This window comes from Solea senegalensis, linkage group LG13 (genome assembly GCF_019176455.1).
Source record: "Solea senegalensis isolate Sse05_10M linkage group LG13, IFAPA_SoseM_1, whole genome shotgun sequence".
Taxonomy (NCBI): Eukaryota; Metazoa; Chordata; class Actinopteri; order Pleuronectiformes; family Soleidae; genus Solea; species Solea senegalensis.
Window position 1 is genome coordinate 8870106 of NC_058033.1, and position 22165 is coordinate 8892270.

At 41.3% G+C, this 22165-nt stretch overlaps 1 protein-coding gene across 4 annotated transcripts; it reads left to right on the forward strand.

Moving 5' to 3' along the window:
• The first annotated feature begins 1946 nt into the window (after positions 1-1946).
• Positions 1947-21852, forward strand: LOC122779659 (HMG box transcription factor BBX). 4 transcript variants are annotated; one of them, XM_044042226.1, is made up of 16 exons: positions 1947-2081; positions 9479-9556; positions 10591-10762; positions 10861-11118; positions 11261-11465; positions 11597-11664; positions 11756-11830; positions 12372-12452; positions 13296-13361; positions 14327-15185; positions 15270-15399; positions 15787-15938; positions 16136-16225; positions 16634-16828; positions 17523-17715; positions 17861-21852. In XM_044042226.1, the coding sequence occupies exons 3-16, from the start codon at positions 10604-10606 to the stop codon at positions 17937-17939; spliced, it is 2610 nt and encodes an 869-aa protein (XP_043898161.1). In that variant the 5' UTR covers positions 1947-2081; positions 9479-9556; positions 10591-10603; the 3' UTR covers positions 17940-21852. The 4 variants fall into 4 exon arrangements, with proteins under 4 accessions (XP_043898161.1, XP_043898162.1, XP_043898160.1 ...); XM_044042227.1 differs by lacking the exon at positions 1947-2081 and adding an exon at positions 2133-2216; XM_044042225.1 differs by lacking the exon at positions 1947-2081 and adding an exon at positions 5942-6304.
• Positions 21853-22165: the final 313 nt, after the last annotated feature.

Below are 22165 nucleotides of genomic sequence, written 5' to 3' on the forward strand. Positions count from 1 at the left end.
CAGACCCTCAGGCACAATGTTGGGGTGGAGTAACCAGACTCCTCCTCAGTGTGGAGTTTCTCAACGTGTGGTTACACCTTCTTACCTGGACCTGAAGGAAGTCTTCAGTCACTCAGGCCTGTGCCATGTGCCTTCTACTGCTGTATTATACAGTGATTTCACTGGATAGAATTTAAACACTGGTTCTGTGGGTGGACTTTCCTGTTACCTGGTGATCACCAATGATCACTGGGTGTCTCTGTCTGGCGTCACTGCCGTCTGTACTGACCCACATCCTCACCACACGGACCTGAGACCATCTCGAACCACAACGGTGTCTGAATCTGTATATATGTATGTATGTCAGTGGTGAATTCTGAAACCTGTGCAATTTATTCAGTTTCCTCACAAAACTATGTGTAATAAAATGAGACCAATGCACATGCTCATGTCAGGCTCTTTAAAAATCTGTGTGCAATGCAATACGCATTTCAGAATGTGTGTTTTAGCACCAGTTATTTTTCATTTAGGTCCCTTAATCACCTTGAAACTTGAAGCTTGAGGTCCAGACATCCTGGTTTACCCTATATTCAATTCAATTCAAATCATTTTATTCGTCTTTATTCACTTTAAAGCACATATCTCAGTTGTACCTATTTACAAGAGACAAACAGAAGATGGCTTTTTGTTATAATAATTCTGTAATGACTGTAAAATAACTTTATTTACATATTACTGTAATTAGTTTGTCTTCATGAACTGGAACCCAGCCCATGACGCCTCTCCTTATTTGTTGATATTGTTGTAATTGTTGATTCTGTTCATGTTTTTGTTTTTTTGTTTTTTTAGTAAATGTGCTTCACTATTCTGTATAATTCCACCCTATGTCCCTAACCACTAATCCTAACCCACAAGTGGCCCTCCGAGCCCCAAGGACCAGAAGAGTCCCAGCCTGGCTACCAGGGGCAGTGAGTTGGCTGGAGGAGTACAACAGTGGGGGCAGAGATAGAAAAAGAAAAAGTGACTAGTTTTGCGTTTGCGTTACCAGGGGTGCGGGCGACAGGATGGGTGACATTGGAGTATCTCAGCCCGGGGACGGGGGGACGGGGGTGCTTAAGAGGTTCGAGAGTATCTCTACCTGGGATCGAGAGGTGACCCACTGGTGGTCATCGGAGGCCGAAGTAAGAGCTCCATGATGGGGAAGCCCGAGGGGAGCATGGGGGCAGGGGCGGGCCGGGGAAGGCCCGGGTGTGAGCCAGCCCATGTTGCTATTGTGCTTCCTCCCTTGCCTTTGTCAGAATCACTTCCTGTGAGCAGCGAGATTCTAAAAACACACTGTTATACTGATAAAACAGTGTGGAGCAACAGTTTGTGAGCTAATTTGACAACAATGAGGTTGTGTTTGTATTTAAATGTTACACACTGCAGCTTTAAATCAGAGGCCTGATCATGTTTAATCAAAAATAGAGCTGAATCTACTTTATCTACATCTTCCCGTGAGGTGCATTGTTCGACTGCGTGTTGCCGAGGTGACTGAGATGACAAAAATCTCACCATCTGTTACAATTTAGGGCATTCGGCTGATGTTGATCCCACTCTCTCCCTCAATAAATCACAGAGACAATCTGTCAACATGGACACTCAACTTTTAACTTTTCTTCTTGTGCAGAAAATGCTCAGCACTCAAAGACTTGCACATTCTTCGGGAGATTAAAACACACCATGTAATACCACAACACCCGTGTGCTTCCACGACTGGAGACTCCACGTAAAAGAGAACAGCTCCTAACTTTATGTTGTTTGGGTCGTTTATCTGTTATTCGGGGCTTAGATGTTGCCACACGTGTCCCCGAAACATTACATTTTCATCTCAAAACACTGGAATATAACGCGGCCAGTGATTGGTCGAAGCCCACTGTCGATCAAAGGGAGTGTCCACTCACATGGGGCATTACATGACGGGGGTGGATGTCTCCGCTGTGTACAGTATGCTGCACACACAACTATTGATACATTTAAAAGCGACGGCTTTTTAACGGGGAGATTTTTAAAGAGAAACAACAACTTGGCCGCTCGTCCCCCCCCCTCGCCGCCGCCGACAGGTACGTGGTTCACTGTTGCGCCGCCGCCGCGATGCGTTTGCGGAACAAACTGTGAACAGTTATCACACGCACAAAACACCCAGGAAGCTGCAAACAGTGGCCACTCAACAGGGACAGATTGGACACAGGCTTTCGGTGAGTGGTTATCGGCGGCGTGCGCGGCGCTCACTGACCTTTGTCAGCTCAGAGATGAAGTGAAGTCGGGAATGGTGTACAGGCGAGTGCAGGCCACTTTGTATACAGAGACCGGGGGAGGGGAAGAGGGATAACAAACCGATGGCACAATTTTTCTTCCTCCTCGAGGAAAACGAAAGTGCTTTCTGTGACTTTGTGTGACTGAACAAGAGTGTGTTTCGGCGGGGTTTGGCGCGACGTCGCGTTGTTTGTGTGGCCCGCGGGTCGTCTCGTGTGCCACCTTTCTCCCCGACAGTCACATTCATCATCTCGTGAACTGCTGCGTTTTCTGTACCGCTGTCAATTCACACAGGGCAGCACGGCTCATTTCCGGTTCCACTTCCACTCCACAAACATAAAAGTGTTTTCTGCCTGACGTGTTGTTGAAGACGTACTGTAGAAAACACAAAAGCAAATACCATGCAATTTTGACAAATTGTGCAAGCCAAAGAAAGCTTTAAAAAACAAATCCTTATAATGAGTTGTGTAATGACAGTAAAAGTGAGGGATACATGCATTTTTGAGCCTTATACATAAACACAATGTTTACTGTTATACAGAGGTGGAAATAGTACTAAAATATTCTACTCAAGTAAAAGTACCACCCTTTTCATTCTCTGGAATGAAAATGTACTCAAAGTAAAAAAAAGTAGTACTTTTTTTAACAAGATTGGGTTCTTTCTTGGACACAAATCTCACATGAATTGTTTTTAATTAAAGGGAAACCTTTACTAATTAAAGTGCTGACAATATAAAATATGTAAACACATAATGTATCAGTCAAAATGGGTCACATACGCTCTAACTCTCTCCTTAATTTTGCGCCAGTTCACCTGTCCTCATCATTCAATGCGAAAGTGTCCGGTGCGTGAATTATTTTATTTTATTTTATCTTATCTTATTTATTTATTTAAATTCAGGCCAACATTTTTTTTTACAAATTACACATTTTCAAAAGTACAAGTACACAAACAACCTACTAAATTACAGTAACATGAGTACATGTAATTCATTATTTTTCATCTCTGCTTTTTTACATACATACATTATACATATAATATATTTATATTATATATCACTGGTCAAAGTATGATTTTAGTATTTAAGCTATAGCTGCTGCAATTTTTTAAAAACCTAATTCTATTTACTGTTTATATGTATTTACTTATAAAAGAAAAAGCATACTGCATGTATGTCATTTAAATTTAAATTGCATTGCACAAATATTTCATCCTCTATTAATACAATCAAAGTAATTGCACAAAATCATAATTTAACCTAGTAAAGACTCACATGACTAATGTACACTACATAAATACACAAACATAGCTTTTTATCAATCTCCTTAATTGCTGATTTTCTTATGATAGTTATATGACAAGAAGGGAGGTGCATAGAGATGTTCCGATACCATTTTTTCCCTCCCGATACCGATTCCGATACTCGTGCTGTCGGTATCGGTACTTGGTATCGGCCGATACCGACAGCACGAGTATCGGAATCGATACCTGTGTGTTAAAAAAAATCATACTATACTTGCGTGTGATACTGTGATATGATTATCATTGTGGTAGAACAGTATAAAAAACAGTAGTACAACAGTAACTTAAATAAGTGTAGGAAGAATTATAAAAAACAAATTGAAGTGCAGCCATTATGTACTAAAATAAAAAGGCATTTAAATCTTTAAATAGTGCAGTATCGTGGTATCGGATCGGTGCCTGGACTCCAGTACTCGTCGATACCGATACCAGCATTTTCGGAATCGGAACAACTCTAGAGGTGCATGAGGGGGATCACTTAAAAATAATCAAGCGTGTGTTTTTTGTAGCCTTTTTTCATGTATTTTATGCAAGGGTCTTGCTGTATGGAGGCTGCCATGTTTATACAAGCCATAACTGACAAAAAGAGTGTTTGTTGAATGTTGAGGCTGAAGCTTCTTCCTTGCAGTTAAGGACAGTGTATTATCCTGACATGCTTGAGAAAGGGAGGGTTCATTTACTACAATGCAGTCTCACCATTACATGTCACTGAACCATAAGTCTAGAATTTTTATGTAATGGGACACATTTTTTACTGTATGTTGTAAAAAAGAAATGTGCAATATCATATCAGAGGTGAACCTACTCTGGTTTACAGAAAAAAGCCCAGTTTTAAGCAAATGTTGGGTTCAGAACCAATATTTTAAATGTTACAGAACAGTTCTTAATTGTAGTATTTTGAGTATCGGCACTCGGTCTGCTGGCACTTTGCACGAGATGCTGGTACTCTGTTTATCTGTCCACTTCATTATTTTGGACTGCAATAATAATTTTTCTGCGTGCATTTATTTACTCTAGTGTTTATTTCTAGTGTTGAGTATTTATTTTTTATTGTTAAATGGCAACAATATCTATCAGGCAGATGATCCACTGAAGGGAGAAGCTGAAAGAAAGTTTTTGCGAAGATTTAGTTGTATTCACTGACTTATTACCACTTTTGTGTTGTGGAGGACAGCATAATAACAGCAGACCAAGTAAAATGGACTGTGTGCTTGAAGTTTAAATCACTGTTGGAAATGTTAAGGATAATCTAAATATACAAGTGAGCAAAATGTGAAACACAAGTCCAATTTTGATACTCGAAAACCTCTCAAATATCGCTAAAACACATTTATGCTCTCATGAGGTGGCTTTTCAGACGTGTCAATATAAAACATTATTACAAATGTGTAATGGAAATACTTTTTCACATTTACACGTCACTGGCGTCACGGGACATGACGTAGGAGGGTCACATTCAGGTTCACTTCAGACAAGATGGCACAGTTTGTAGTTCACTGCCTTCGTCTTCTGTTGAAAACAATCATAGCAACAGCCTTTGCGGCAATCAAGATCACATGGTTCCAAAACCATGGAAATGTAAAATGCTTTTCAAAGCGGAGTGAAGAAGTGGAGCAATTTTACGAAAAATTGACTTTTGCAAGACTAGAATTACGGCTCATACGCAAAACACCCTTCAGTATTTAAATAAATGAAATAGATCACAAAACATCTGATATCTTCAGTTCACTGAAGATTTTCATAATTTAGCATTAAATGATTTAGGAATACCGACAGACTTACGAAGTGAACTCATGACTCAGAATTAATGCTAAATCAATTTGTGCTAAATTTCGCTACCTGAAAATGCCGTTTAAATGTCTGTTTGTTCTTGTGGGTTCGAATAAAGGTTTATAAAGCTTTTTTTTATGTTTCACAACATAAACTGTGTTTTTGCTACATAAAGAGTTAGCAAAATACTCATTAACGGAACCAAAAGGGGTACAAGTATCTTACCAGAAAATTACTTTGGCCACTTTTTTATAATACTACTTTAAGTAAAAGTCTTAAAGTATATGACATTTAATGTACTTAGTTATCAAAAGTAAGTTTCTGATGCAGAATGTACTTAAGTTTTAGAAGTAAAGGTATGAAAAAAGTGAAGAATTAGGATTGAGCCATGGTAGCTCAGTGATAGGGCGAGTTGTCAACTGGAAGGTTGTGGTTCAATTCCTGGCCCTGCTAATCTATGTGTCCTTGAGCAAGACACTTAATCCCCATGTTGCAGTGTGTCAATACCAAGACTAGAAAAGCTTTATGTAAATACAGACCATTACCAACTCTTCTTCTTCTTCTGGTTTTATTTGGTAGTAAGGAGTAACAAAGATAGTTAAAAGAAATGTAGTGGAGTATTTGTACTTTGGTAAACGTACGGTGTAAAATACCAATATCGGGACTGGTATCGACCATAGTATCGACCAAATGTGGACGTTACACCACCTCAGTCTCAGAAGTACACAGAGTTTTCTCCCAACAGCTCAGAGCGAATTTCTTTTATTTTGGTGACCCAGCCACCCGTCTTGTGTTTCCGGTTTCCGCGTGCCGCGTTTGAGCAGACTTGACGCAGCTGTGTTTGAGTGCAGCCAGTGCTGAACTGTTATGATGTGTCAATAAGTTAAAAAAAAGAAAGAAAGGTGGACGACATCAATGATGAGAGGCCCGCTCCGGTACCTGAGCAGGATATCAGAGGTATGTTCAGACACTCGGGCGACGCTTTGTGACGGACGGCGTCGCTTTGAATGATTTCCCCGTGTAAAACCCCGGTCGCTGCATGTTTTCTCCACCTCTCAGTCAGTCACTCTGAGAAAAAAAATTATTATCATCGCTGCTGTGGACATGATGTCCGCCTGCTCGCTTACCCCCCATTTTCAATTCCCCGTCGACATTTCATTGACAAAGCTGCGTTTGTGGAGCACATTGTCCTGTCATCGCGACCAACGTTTCGCCCTCGTCAGTTTCAAAATCGCCGTGTAAAATAAATGGCAAAGCAACTGTTTCCCAGTGAGGTGGTGTGACTCTCCCCCCGCTCCTCCTTCCCCCTCTATCCGCATCAAATACACGTCAAAAAACCTGGCGTTGTATGGAAAAGCAGCTGCCCCAACAGCACCGACAACTCCTGCGAGCACAGTAGTTGTTGTCAGCAGCTCCTCGCGGAGCTCCGTTCGTGCGCGAGGAATTCATTGCTTGTTAACTGCCGTGACACCTCCGGTTAGCAGGCTGCGCAGCTAGCAGGCTAACGAGCTACTTTTATATTCGTAGTAACAGTGCGAGGAAATGGAGCGAGTGTTCGGCAAAACGCTGGCCACGGACGCGTGTGCCCGGACAGAAAATCCCCAGTTTAATTAATCAGTGTGACCGTACTGCTCACGCAGTGGGAGACATTTCGACGACATTGTGGCCGGAGAGTTTGACAGGAGTGAATTATCCTCCCCCCCTCCTCCGCTGTAAATGTACAGTACTCGGGGTTTCTCCTCCAAACCCGAGGCAAGATGGACTCTCATTCGGCTTGTCTGTCTTGTCAAAGCTCCGATCGACATTTTGCACGGAGATGGTCGAAAAAATGTCTGCTCAGAGAGGACGAGGGAGCACGTACGGCGATCGGGTCGTTTGTTACCTGACTAAATGTTTTGCTGTTAATGTGCGGGAGGAGCTCAAGACTTTACTCCCCAGCACAGTCACAGTCCCATCGGGCATCAGCAGTTTTACCTGACAACAAACACACACACACACACACAGCAATGCTCACTGTGGCTACTGTCGTGCTGCGTGAGATGCATCCAGTGGTTGCAGGTCTTTGGCCTGTACGTGTTGTAGTTTTGGTCATCAACTCCGATTTGACAACGCGAGTAAATATGATCGTTAAAGAGGATGTAACGACATCAAATCATTAGTATCAGAGTGACAAAATTCCATTATTACATTGTTATCATAGTCTTCCATGGTAGGATATTTAATGTGATATTATGATGGTAATATAGCAAAAACAAATATATGCCAGTTTAGAATATGTTCACTGCTTTACCTTTGACAACAGGAAACTGAAGTTTGAAGCAGCTCACTGTCCCGCACCAAAGTCCATTGTCAAATCAACCATTTTACCTCACAAATCAGGAGATACTAGTCTTCTGCTTCCTCCATTTTAAGGTTCTGTTGTGTTGTTTTGGGACTTTGGTGTCTGACAGCCTTTGCCTAAAGCTGGGGACAGACTACAAGTTTCTTTTGCCTGATTTTACCTACGATTCACAGTTGGGCAGAGTCTGCACTAGTTGGGGACAGTCGGCATGGCCGGTTGGCACAGAAATCGGTCTGTGTGTGAGAGGTATAGACCTCGGCAAGTGTGTGAGAGTAACGGACCAATCAAACATTTTTTGAGCCGACTCTGAACACAATTGGGTAGTGTGCACTGATTATTGACCCAACTACAAACACGTTGCCAACAGCTATGAAAAAGAGTGTGTGGGACACAGGAAATAGCTCCAGAAGACAAAGACGACAGGTAGTAGCCGGAATATCAATATTTGCCCCATTAACTGTCGCTCTCACAGACATGGTTGATCTTGCGAAAGTTTAATGCCTTCAGCTGGTTTGAAAAATCATGTAGCCTGTGGTCCCCAGTCTTTCAGTCATCATCAAAATATCTGCTGAAACCAGTCGGTTAGTGTGTGCTCCAAGTCTTTTTTAAAATTGGTAACGACTGGTAATGTGACAGTCGTGTCGTGTGTCCCCAGTTTAAGTGACACGGTCTTGCCAAATGATGCTGCAGTGTTGACACCTGTGTCCTAAGATCCTTGGTCTACGTGTCGTAGTTTTGATCATCGACTCAGATCAGTGACGCGATTAAAATGATCTGTTATGAATAGGAATGTATCGACATCAAAATGTCACACGTCACTAATACCACAGTAACAATCCCTCACACTTCCATGGTATGATATGTATTACAATATTGTCTCTGAGTAGCTCACCTACCTATGGTGAGAAAGATCTATTCTGATTGGTTGAGGCGCTGTTGAACTTTATCCATACATCTACTTTTTCCATTTGAGTCGTTTTCAGATTACTAACGATCTGTGTCCAGATTAGCCTCCAGTAGTCTGTGTCCACCCATATTCACAAACCTGAAAATGAATATTCTGTGACAAATTGGGTATACTGGGCTTGCACGTTGTAAACTGGGTACTGATGTTCCTCTTCTGCATTTGTTTGCTGAGTTTTAGAAAGCAAAAGTAACAAAAAGCAACAATGGTAAAACAGTAAGCACACTGATTTGAGTTAGGAGAAGGTGAAACTAAAACTAAAAGTTGTTTTAATGGAGCTGCCTGTTCACAGCTGAAACATTTGGTTTAACTGTATCATTGCCTACAAATGTCTTTTATATCTGCCCGTTCAGATTAAAACAGAGAGTAGTGTGGATGGCAGGCATATTTGGAGCAGAATTAATACATTATTAAATAAATAAATAAATAAATAAAAATCAGTTATGTGGATTGTATGCTTGTTGACTTACCTTCTAAATTCTTTGTTGAACTCTGCAGAAAATGGCTACAGGTCTTTCTGGCAACGCACTCACCAGAAAGACCTGTTGTTTGATACTGTCTCAGGTCCACAAGGGCATTAAAAAACGCTTTTGTCCCTGTGATAACGTGAATTTGACAAACGCCGTTGCGTCCCCACTAATGAGATGAGACAAAATGTCCCAACGTGCTGTGAATCTGGTGAGCTCCAGCATGCTCCAGTCTGCGGCGTCATTTACTAACACAGAACCCAAGTTGTTGAGCGCATTTCTCTCCCTGCAGCCAGAGTATTATTGCAGATATGTGACAGTGTAACGCATGACTGAGAACACTGTCTTGTGTTTTATAGGTCATCGTCATTGCATGACAAAGGCAGTGGCAGACTCATCTTCATCACTCATACAGCATTTCCATAGTTTCATCTTCAGTAAGTATCCCTGTATATGGCGTTCGCACATACAGACACCAGCATGTGGCCTGGATCACGTCCAGAGCAAATAAACAGTCATTAAATCATTCATTCATTGATTAATGGATTTCATTTGTGTCATGTTTGGAAGACATCCAAAACAAGTGCAAACATGGTAGTGAAGCAAACTATACACACCTATTTAGGGTCCTGTATTTTTATTTTAATTACAAGGGATATATTGGTGAGGTTAAATGAGGTACTTCTACACAGTCAAGTGTTTCATATAGGTAACTGTACTCGGTACCTGCCCTGTGCTGACACGCAGCTGGGGTGAGCTGGTGCAAGCTCAGTGAAAACATGACTGCAACTGGAACTTAACAAATGCCTTACGTTCCTTAAAATACCTTACCTTACCTAAAATGTATGCCAGCTTCAGTGTACGCTGCCTTAAGAATATGTAATATTTGTTGTCAAACAGCATTTTAACAACAGGACGCTGAAGTTTGTGTCACTTTGTGCACTGCCCACACCCCCCACACCAAATTCCATTCACAAAAAACAGCTATTTTACCTCACAGAAAAAAGGAGATATTGGTCTACTGCTGCCTCCTAAGTAATGAAGTCTTGCCAAATGTAGCAGCAGCAGTGGCTTATCAACACCTGTGTCCTAAAATGAACATTTGTGTCAATGGACTTTGGTGCAGTTTACAAAGTGACACAACATCCTCTTTATGTTGAATTTTTTTTATCACTGTAACAGCTCATTTCTACCCACTACTAAACCTATTAACACTCCATCAGTGGGACCCAGCAGCAGAAATGTGGAATATAGGCTTTCAACCTGTGATTACATTTTCAACACAATTTCTATTCAATTTGATGTTATATAGTACATTGTAATGGACACAAATATGCCTCTTGGTTACTTGATTACCTTATTTACAGTCATTATTACACTTACACACATTCAAAACTAATGCTTTAGCTATCGCTGCCTCCATGATACATCACATGTCGTCCCTGTGTGGTCAATACATTGTCCTTTTCAGGTGCGGTAGTACCATGAAGGGTGGCGGAAGGGGTAAGGAGCCACCTGTTATAGGAGAGGTCGCTGGCAAGCGCCCCAAACGTAAATGCCTTCAGTGGCACCCACTTCTCTCCAAGAAGGCTCTGGATTTCTCAGAGGAGGAGGAAGAAGATGATGAGGAGGAGCTGGAGAAGGTGAGTGTGCTCGATGATTGGAAGGATAATGAGGAGATCTGTCGGTAAACATTGCTCTAATTGCATCTAAATGTTTTTTTTTTTTGTTTTTTTTTAAGCAGCCATTGTTGTGTGGCCAGGACCAGGGCCCGCAGATGGAGTGCGGCAGCACGACAGAGGACATGGAGGAGGACTCGAATGAACAACGAGCACGGCGGCCAATGAATGCGTTCCTCCTCTTCTGCAAACGCCACCGGTCTCTGGTGCGGCAGGAACACCCTCGCCTGGACAACCGCGGGGCCACAAAGATCCTGGCTGATTGGTGGGCTGTGCTGGAGCCCAAAGAGAAGCAGAAATACACTGACATGGCCAAGGAGGTGAGACTGTTCACTCACTGCTTAACTTCCTTTGATTGTTGCTTGTCATGGCATCAGTATTTTTGCAAAATAGAGAAATGTAATGTAGAAATGTAGTTAAAAGTAATGCTTTTAACCAAATGAATTCTGGGTGATCTTCCAGTACAAGGACGCCTTCATGAAGGCAAACCCAGGCTACAAATGGTGTCCCACCACCAGCAAACCAGTGAAGACTCCTTCCTGTCAGCCGGTCAGCAGTCCCCGCAAAAAGGTCTGGTCCTTCTCTTCCAACACGTCCAAGGACTCCACCACTGCCAAAAAAGTGCCCAAAACTGACAGCACGCCACAGTTAAACTTTGCCATGGCAGGTGCGTGCAATCCAAGATTCTTACTTCAAATATAAAATGACATCCTATTATTATTATTATTATTATTATTATTATTATTATTATTATTGTTACTGGACTGCTGATTTATCCAACGTTCATGTCACTTTTAGATCCTACAAAAATGGGAGGCCTTAGCATGCTGCTATTAGCTGGGGAACATGCCCTCACAAACAAGGAGGTATGTTGTTATAGCGAACACATGGGTGCAACCCTCAAAACACCAAAAGTACATTAACGTCTTCTCCATTTTGTATTATGTACCTCTCTAGATCCCTTCCAGCACTAAACCTAGTTTACCTGACACAGCCAGTGAAGAGAAGTGTTTCCCTGGGGATAAGGAAGAGGTGAGTTTCTCCGACCATATTCATCTTCCTCCTGTACTCTGAGATTTAAGACCACATACTTGAAGATGGTGTTGTCTTACAAAAGCTGGGTCACTAATGGAGTCTGAATTTGCAAAAAAAAAAAATATATATATATATATACAGTCAGTCCTTTTTGTCTGTACATCAACATTAAAGCTTTGGTAGGCAACACATTTTTGTCATTAGTGATCATTAATTAAATTATATTTCACTGTAATCCTAATAAAGTAATCTGAGAGAGTACCTTCCTTATTCTCTGTACTCTCTACTTGTACTTTGATACTTCTATTCTCAAATGGGTCAGACAGCACAACCACATTATTTTGTTACACATTACAAAAAACAAAATATCTAAATAACAGATTACAAGCACAACAATATGTTAATCTATATATAGGTTTGGTGAATTTGATCATTTTAGACTCTTATTCAACTTTGATGATTTGATTTAAAAACAGTTGTTATTCAATAGCTTCCTGCAGGACTCACATGTTTTTGCTCATCCTGTTTCAATCAACAGATGCTGTCTGGAGCAGTCCCGAACAGTGAGCTCGACGTTACTGAAAGCAAGGTCAAGTCTGCCCTTTCTCCTCTGGCAGAGGTAATGACTTATAATCTATTAAAGATGCATCCTTTTGTCATAACTGACCCGACTACATGTGTGGACTAGGGTTTGGGAATCTTTAGGTGCCTCACAATTTGATTTGATTACGATTCAGGGGCCACAATTCGATTATAGATCTTTGAATTTGAAAGTCTTTGTCTCACTGTGTGATCACTCGTCACTGACCCACCACAGTGCATTTGTAATAAGAAACAAGAGTTACATTCATTTCCATTATTATTTATTAAACTAAATGAAATGTGTAAACGTCATATATTTAAAACTCTTTTACAAGCAATATGTTTAACAGCTCAGCAAAATTATTTCAACCATATTATCTCATTCGTTGCTCTCGTTTGGAGCACATGAGACATTAGCCTCCAGTTGTCGGTGATAAAGTGCTCAGTTATAGTGATGTACGATTCGGTGGCAACAGATGTCCAAGTATCAGATGTCTTTTCTATCCTACTCACTTTCACTCGTGACTTCTGTTTTGGTTTTGTTGTTGAGTTCACTGAGTCAGTGAAATAGCGCCGCTGTATCTCAGCCCCATCACCCTCCATGTCCGAATCGAGATGCATCTAAGAATGAATGTTTTCCCCCCACATGCAGTGTAGTCTACTGTGCATGTACTATGATTTTAGTTGGTTAGGTTCATGACTGTGTGTGTGAGAAAACAGTGTTACTGGTTACATTAACAGTGACTTCATGATGTTCAGGTAAGCTACATGAGTGCAGATGGAAGACGGTTTTTGGTGCACTTACTTTACCAACATTTCTTCTATAATCTGTGTTTATGTCTTCTTACCGCTGACAAAGGATGTTGTTGTATGTTTACAGTCGTCTCAGTCTACAGCAGCTGAAGGAAAACCATGCAGTCAGTCAGCTCTCTTCCAGCTCGCTGAGGTGAGTTCTTCTGTTTCATTCTTGAACTCCTCGACACAGGTTCATATTTCAACCTGATCAAGATGAGCGATAGATGAGCCATATTTATGTCGAGCTTGACTTTTGAGCGATCAGCCCCCATGGTTCGAAAACTGTGGTACGCGAGCTTCCTCTGGTGGTCCTTGGAGGAAAATGCTGTTCTACTCTATATACCAGGGTATTAGAGTCACCTTATCTGTCACTCCATCTTAATCAAATTTCACTATACCAGTGTCTGAAGTATATGTGAGGAAGGGGAGGATGATGAGAGAGCAAATGATCTTATTGGGAATAAATCTGCCTCCTGTGAAAAGTCTGCAGCTGCCTATTTACACTGCTGTATTTGAACGTTTGTGATAATTTTGTGTTACTTTGAGAGCTCAAGTTTTTCTCAGGTGGTTATTTAACTTGGTATGAAAAGAAACACTGCTTTAGCCCATTCCTTACCGTAACCTAAATCATCACAGCTCACTGTTTAACTCCAGCCTTTACCCTAACCCTGATATGATTATTGGATTATTATTTCTGTTTTGATATCATTATTATTACTTACTATGCATATAATTGTCACATCAAAGTTGGAGTAGACACCTTTTTGATTAAAGTCGTCATTATCATGTTTATACGGATTATGTAAGCCTTGCTTAGAGCTCATTATTGATGATTTAGTCCAGCAGGTATCTTTATGTTTATATTATACACTAGCTTCAAAGAAAATACATGTGTCCATACTGGCGTCTTCTTCTCTGCTGTGCCTTTAGGACAGTGACCACACAGGAACTGATAGGGACACAAAAGTAGTCTGTTGGCCCTTTAACTTCATTATCCCCCAGCATACACTGTCATGCAGGGTAAATCCTTGTTGAAACAGGATATTAGGAGCCAAGATTGCTGTTAATTCAACTGATTAACTCTTGAGCTTTTTTTTGTGTTCTGTGTTTGGAAAGATGTGCTTAGCTTCTGAAGCTGGAAAGATGGACACAGCTGTGTCTCAACCGGAGGACAGCTCATCTGAAGCCTCTGTCCTGCAAAATGCACCGAAGCCAGAGATCAAGGAGGAGAAACCAGACCCTAGCAACTGTCCTCCCTCTTCTCACACTGCAGTCCCCTCACCCTCAATCTCCTCTGTCACTTCTACCTCCACTGATGCCATTCCCCAACAACTCAGCAGCCAAAACGCATGTGTCAAAAAGAAGGGCAAGAAAAAAGAGGCGACCAAATCACTCGATAACAGCGAGAGTCCTTGCGCAGCAAAGAAGATCTTCAAAAAGCCTAGTAACGCAGAATCAGACGTGGATAGTGTTTTTAATACGATTGAAGCTGTGGCCAAAGGGGCATGGAAGGACACGGAGGAGAAGCCCAAGAAGAAGATCCTAGGCAGTCCCAGTGGTGGAAGCGCTGGTCTTCCCAAGAAGAAGAGCAGGCCCAAAGTCAAGGCCTCTGTGAAAGAAAAGGAGGAGAAGATGGATTCAGACAGTGGGCCGTGTGGACAGAACAGCTCTCCTGAGGTGGAGATGAAGGAGGAGATGACACACGATAGCCCCAAGACAGAAGCAGAGCAAGCAAGTATGGAAAGCACAGAGCTTCAGGGCAGCGTGGCAGAACCCCATCACTCCTCCGGCGACTCTTCACCTGCTAAGCTCCAAGAGGAAGACAAGGGAAAGGAGAGGCAGGGTGAACTGACCTTTGAGTCCAGCTTGGAGAGCCGTGGCTCCAGGAAATCAGAACGGAGCTGTAAAGGAGCCTTGTATAAAACTCTAGTTTCTGAGGGGATGCTTACATCACTGAGAGCCAACATTGACCGAGGTATTTTAAATGTAATGTAATGTAAATTAAAATAAAATTATGCTTGTTTACAGAGTAAATGGTGACATGAGTATCTGCGTGCAGGTAAAAGAGGAGCTTTCCGTGCGTCCGACGATGCAAACTGGTGTGATGACAGCTGGGCTGTTGCACAGTTGGGACCTAATAACCCCAAGAAGCTGAAGAAGTCCAAGTCCAAAGATGAATCTACACCGGGGTGAGTTTGGGCTCCGTCTTGTTCCCGGGGATTTAGGGCATCTGTGATGTTGTGTTTGTTGTTTCTTCTTCTTCTTCTTCTCTATTCCTTAACATCGTCTTTTCACCCGAGTTCATCCATTTTCTGAATAGAAAAAATAGAAAAAAGAAACATTATCTTACCGAACATGTATTCAACACAAACCTGTCTACTGCCAAACAATAATAAGTAGACATGACTCATTTACTAATTTCAGCTCCTGTACATTTAATAATGTAATAGCTTATTATTGATCACCTGCTGTTTCTGTTTTAACTAAGCTGTAACTAGTTTTCTTTTTACATGTGTCTTGCCCTGAAGAGTTAGTCTGTATGCTCAGTGATATAAACTCTGAACTTCACTTGTCAGCCTCGGGAAACTGGAGGAGGAGTTTGAAAAGAAATTTAACAGCCTACCACAGTATAGCCCGATGACATTTGATAAGAAGGGCACGACTGTGGCAAAGAAGAAGAAGACTGACAATGCCGCTGTTCAAGAGGAATCCTCTAAAGTCGGAAAAGGTAAGAACAGCATCAGAGATGACGGCTGTTTTTTTTTGTTTTGTTTTTAAATATCTCATTCCATTCATGGCTCACTCTGCCTCTGTTCATAAAGTCACATGTTTCTTCACCTGTGATGTTCAGGACAAGTTCTCAATCAACATTTGCATTTCCATGCTCTTTTTTTTTCTTTTTTCTTTGTTCCTTTGCTATATCAGGGCCATCTCCATCTCAGAAAAAGACTTCATTCCACAAGATTGTTAGGAAGCACAAACACAAAAAGGAGAAGCCAGGTGCAGTGGACAAAGGTGAACTAGAGTGTTGATGTTTGTGCATTACACAACAACAGGGTTTTTGAATATTTTAACAGCTTAATTTGCCAGTTAGCCATTTCCCCATGTCAAGGGTTAGGAATTAAGAAACAAATAAGAAGATAATGTTTAAATAACAGCTCAAATATCTACTTAAATGTTTAAAAATATGTTTAGTTGAAGTTGGAATTAATTTGAACAACAAGACTGAAACATCTGTAGACTTGTATGTTTAACCTCTATTGTTTATACTATAGGATTTATTATATACGTTTCATCATTTCATTAGAGTTAGCTAATTCTCATCCAATTTAATTCATCATGAGGACTGTAACATCTGTGTGTGTAGCTTTTCATGACTGCATATGTCCAAATAAGAAGATTTAACCCTTTTCTCCACAACAGCGCTGCAGAGCGACTCCACCGTGCTGGATTCAGCTTCAAAAGCCAAATCATGTGCCCCTGTTGCCACAATGTGCCCAGACGCTCAGGGCACCACTAGTATGGAGATGCTAGTTGGTAGCCAGAAGAGGAAGGCGAGGAAGACCAAGATCACACACTTGGTGCGCACAGCCGACGGCAGTGTGTCTCCAGCTGAGGGTGAGGAGTGATAACTGAGTGACTCATTGGTTAGATTTGTCTTATGGCTAAAGCCAAACTTTATTATATATCATACGCTGTTACTGGAAAGTCTTCCTCTCAGTCATTTAGTCATTTTTAACTTCTAATCTGAAGTCTTGTCTTAAAAAGACTAAACCATAAAACTGATGGATGTAGAGATGGAAGTGGTTTGGCCTGTTTCTGTTGGTCACATCACCATTAGATGCCCAGCAGGAGGGACAACTTTATAACTGAATCCCATTTCACCCCCTGTCCCTACTACTTCATCCTACCCCTCTGTTTTGGGCCTTCATATGTACTTGTAGTGTGTCCCGATTCTTGTTGGGGCAGAGATAGTAATAAAAAGCCCTTCAAATAGAGATTTTTTAACAGAGATACCTCAAACAGAGCACTATGAGATTCAGTCATTCATCTTCTATTGCTTTATCCTTCACATGAGGGTTGCAGGGGCTGCTGGTGCTAATCCCAGCTGACAGGGTGAAAGGCAGGGTAAAACAACCATTCACTCTCACACAAGTTATTTTAGAGTGTCCAATTTGCCCAATCCCCAAATCTGCATGTTTTTGGACTGTGGGAGGAAACTGGAGAACCCGGAGAAAACCCACGCACACACGTGGAGAACATGCAATAATTCTGACTTGTGTAAAGCCTTCATTACTATGTTTCCCTACAGAGGATAAAATGAGGGACCTGAACCAGGAACAGGATAAGAAGCCATTACACCAACCGAATTTATGCAATGAAAAAGGGTGCTACAGTAATCCTGACCCAGAGGAGGCGGAGAGGAACACCCTATCACAGGAGCTACCTGCTTTCTTTAGCTTGGCAGCCCTTGCCGAGGTAGCAGCCATGGAAAATGTTCACAGGTGGGACACATGAGTATTATTCACTATGTTTCCAACTCATGAAATGGTTAATTGACTTACAATGAGTCACTTACAGTTTGCAAAAGTCTGATCGTATGTGCTTTAATTTAACAAACATACTCTCTCACGTGTTGTTCTGTTGCAGAGGACAGAGAGGCTTGGCTGAGAGTCAGAAGAAAGAGCTTACGCAGACTCCAGTCCTCATCTCCTGCGCTGACCAGTGAAGCTCCACTGCTCCTATGAGAGGCCACAACCTGGACATTGGCAGTGGAGCTTTACTTTCCTCTGTGGTAAGCCCACACTGAAGGGAGACTTGAACAGGGAGCTTTGGACAGACTCCTTCCTCCTTGTGGTGAATTTGCTTGAGCTTGGGTTCACGTGGGGGGAAAGAGAGACCTCCTTCTTCTTCTCCTCCTCCTCCTCTTCCCTGCTCCTCGCTATCTCAGTGTTTTCCCTGAAGCCTATCTTTGGTTTGAGGCAGGATGGCTTTTCTGAAGTCCTCAATCCCTGTAGATGCTCCGTTAAGGCCTGTGGAAGAACCAAGCTGTCCCGTAGTGCATGGGTTCCCCTATAGCGATGGTTGTCATGGGTTTTCTTGTACACTGTTCTGTCAAATAGAGGCCATTTTAAAAGGGTCAAGTCTTGCAATTTAAATAACAGCATTTTAGTTAAGAAATTACCTGACAATGCATTTCGTTTTCTAGACGAACACAGCTTGCTGTCACCTTTTTACCTCACACACAAGCCTACTGAAGAGTTCCCTACACCTCCGGTAGAATACCTCTGTATTTGAATAGCTCTTATCCCTTCCATTTCCCCTCCAGCTTCAGCCCAAAATGACTTTTAACCAGGGTAAATAATAATGATGGATAGGCGTCCATTACCAACTACTTGCTTAGTGTTTCCCGTTGGTGCACTCGTGCAGTGTATCCAAACTACAAATCAATTATGGCTGAGTATTTGATATGTATGTTAAGATGATCCTACTGTCAAACAGTATGTGGTAGCTAGACATAATTGTGTTTGACTGAATGCTTAAGAATACACGTGTGCATACCTTTGCATCTGAACTAGAGTTCACTATGTTCCCTGTCCAGCTCCAGAAACACTAGCTTGGCTCAGAAACTGCTTCTTGTGATGGGGAGATTGTGTGAAAGTGATTCAGATTTAGCCTTAACCCTCCCTCTCTCTGCCACCACTAAGCCCTCAACCAGCTTCTTCCTCAATATTATCACAGTCCAGAGTCGATGTCATTTTTTTTTTTCAAATAGTGAAAATGCAGTTTTTTTGTCAATACTTGATCTTATTGCTGTTTGCGTAGCAGTTAGAATGGTCAATTGCCTCTGTGTGCGACTTATTTCAGATTTTTGGTTTTTGTTTGTTTATTACGTAAACACTGCACTAATTTGTAGCTGAAGTTTGAGTTGCTCTGGGAAGGGCGATGAAATGCCTTGTCTCCACCACTGTTCTTACTCTCAAGCCTGTCTCAGTAGTGTCTTCAGTGTCCTGGCTAAAGCCAGCCCACAAGCACAATGTTAAAGATCAGGAGTTTGTCAATGTAAATGAATTGATTGTTTTTACGTGAAGGCTTTTATTCGAATGTCTCATAAAATGAGCAATTTGTTTGAGAACGCATAAATATTATTGTTCGTTTTTGTGCATAAACAAAGTCTCGATATAATGTGCGGAAACCAGCTATGGTTCCTCCAAGAGCTAATGGAGACAAGGCATTTAATAATAATTTCCCCTTTTGTTTCCTATTAGCCTTTTGAGATTTTATTGCCAAGTAATGGTCTACGCAGAGGTCCCTTTTAATCAATACTTGTAGTTGTTTAGCTGCATCTCTGTGTTCTGTATGTTTTGGTCAGAACGATTCACAACACAGCTTTCCTCCATTTGCACATACACTTGTGTCACTGATCCAAATCACTATTTTTCGGTGTCTCTTGGTTTGGAGGTTTTCTCTTAGTCACATAAATATACATTATTATAGTGCTTTGCTTTGCGCAGTGGCACGCCATTGCTGCACAGTGCAAGCCATTGAAAATGATGACTTTCCGAGCACAGTGGTGCTATTGTCGCATTCTGAAAGGGCCATAACGCAGAGCTACAGACTGCCCAGCAATATCAGTCACCTCTGTACATCACAGTGTCCTGCTCCTCTGTGTAGACCAATACTGAACCCTGATGGCCTGTTACAAAAATAAAAAAAAATGTTCCTCAGTTTATGTTAAGAGGACACAAATGTCTTCAACAGGCCACAAGGGTCAACAAGGGTGATCCCATTTTAGATTCGGTCACATTTCTAAACTTTTCTAGCTTTTTCCTTTTCCTCTCGATTGTTCCTCTGTGCATTTGTGATGCTCTTTTAACTCGCTCCTCTTTATGAACTTCAGAGTTGTTGTTTTTTTTAGTTTTTTATTCCTGAGGTCAAGTTTACTGGGTTAAGACTGTTTGTCGAAAAAAAAACAACGATGATAGCTCATAGGCGATTACTGCGCGCCTGACCCCCGCGAAGCAAAGCGAGACCGAACGCGGGCATGTCCACACAGTGAGCTTGTCCTTTCACCTCCGGGGGGAGAGTGCTTCACAGCGACTGCGTCACCGTTTCGCCGATTCGTGTTAGGATGAGTTAAGCGAGTGCTTCAGTACACTTAATGACAGGACCAACGGATACCAATAAAATGGGTCTTAGAGAACTCGTGCATCTTGAAAAAGAGTATTTTTCTTAAAAACCAGTGCATTGCTACGTGGCAATAGTGTTATGTTCATGTAGGCCCTTGTTTGCAAATATTGCAGCACATACAAAAAAAGCTATAGTTGCTTTCTAGATTTGTCTTTAAATTCTAAACTTAAGTGCAAGTGTTTTCCCAGTTGTTATGACAGTATGCTTTATGATAATCTAATAATAATAATAAACAGCATATATATATATATATATATATATATTTTTATTCAGGTGATATAGGCATAAATGAGCTTCTAACTTCCTCTCTAAGCATTTCTTTCATCAGTCAGTATAGTTGAAATCGCGGCACAACAGCTGTTGTATTTGACGGACTATTTTGTCAGTGGTTATATAAAATCTTTTGAATTTTTTTTGCAGCAGCTTGGAAGCAACTGCTGACCAATGTGTCATCTTTATTGGATCAGTACCTATTTCATACTACGTCCCATTGTCTGACACAGAGGCGGAGAAATTGAGCTACATTATAGTTTTTCTCAGCTGCTTTGGTAGATTTCAATTTCATACTTCATTTTGGGAATCTGGATTAGATGAACCTCTGTACTGAACTAACGATAGTTTAGATAGTTTAGAAAGATGATAGTTTGTTGAATTTATGAAATTTAAGAACAACAAAAAGAAAACCGTTGACATTTAATTGCCGTTTATAAAACGCAAAATTATGCAGAGCTAGTGCTACCATTGTTTGTGGCAAATTAATGAAATTAAAAGTAAAGTAGTTCAAACCTGCCTGGCATAAATAGCTATGTGAATCCAAAAGATGGACAGAATCTTTGGCTCAGACGTTGGATGTGATGCACAACATATTAAAAGACTTTTATTTATCGCCTCGATTTCTAAAAAAAATAGTTTAAACTTACTAGGAGCCACTGCAGAGGGGCTGAAGAGCCACATGTGGCTGAAGAGCCGCAGGTTGCAGAACCAGTCCATCACAGGGCCCCAGTATAATACATTCTGTAAAGTAGTTGATAATGTTGGAACAGCAGTACAGAATTTATGGCATAAAGATGGTTGAGGATTTAAATTGTGTTCTGAGAAATGTGCAAAAGCGGTTGAGAAAAACTTCTTACGTGAGCACTGAGAGTTTGGGAAGAAGCATAAAGGGCTGGAACCAGATGACACTCAGCAGAACTCAAATACGACGCCATGATGTCACGACTATGAATCGTCGTATGATGTCATCAACGGGAGTTTTCAGTCTTTTCGAGCAGGATTTATGTACTTTCTATTGAAAGTAGGTGTTTACAGCAGTCCCACAATGCTTTTTCACCCACTTCCTCAATTTGGGGTCCAGCCATTCTCTGGGTTTTGACCTAGGCCTGTTCAGACACGAGAGAACGTAACATTAAGGATGCGAACATCCAAACAGTAAACTGAATGGGTCTTCCACTGGCCCCAAAAAAAAAATAGAGATATATTTGCTTATTAGTTTATTGATGTTTGCCAAAGAAAATGAAGAAAAAAATTTACTATATTCAAATGGTGATCCTGTTAAAAACACTAGAGAGGGAGAGAAGGAACGCGAGCGTGAAACAGTTGCACTGCATTTTCTAGGTGTGTAAAAATCTTCAGGTAACAATGTCAGCACAATTCATCCTGTGTATCTAATGGGATTCTCTCGGCGGAACGAAAGTGCAACACAAAAAAAAAAGAAAGAGCACCACTCAATGCCTCTTTTAATATACAGTATTTGCACCTTATCAC

Bases quoted from the DNA above. Each gene is read 5' to 3' on its own strand.
- LOC122779659 (XM_044042226.1), top strand. From the start codon at position 10,604: ATGAAGGGTGGCGGAAGGGGTAAGGAGCCACCTGTTATAGGAGAGGTC. The intron at 11,831-12,371 runs GTGAGTTTCTCC...TTCAATCAACAG, and splicing joins TCCCTGGGGATAAGGAAGAG to ATGCTGTCTGGAGCAGTCCC. The intron at 16,829-17,522 runs GTGAGGAGTGAT...GTTTCCCTACAG, and splicing joins CAGTGTGTCTCCAGCTGAGG to AGGATAAAATGAGGGACCTG.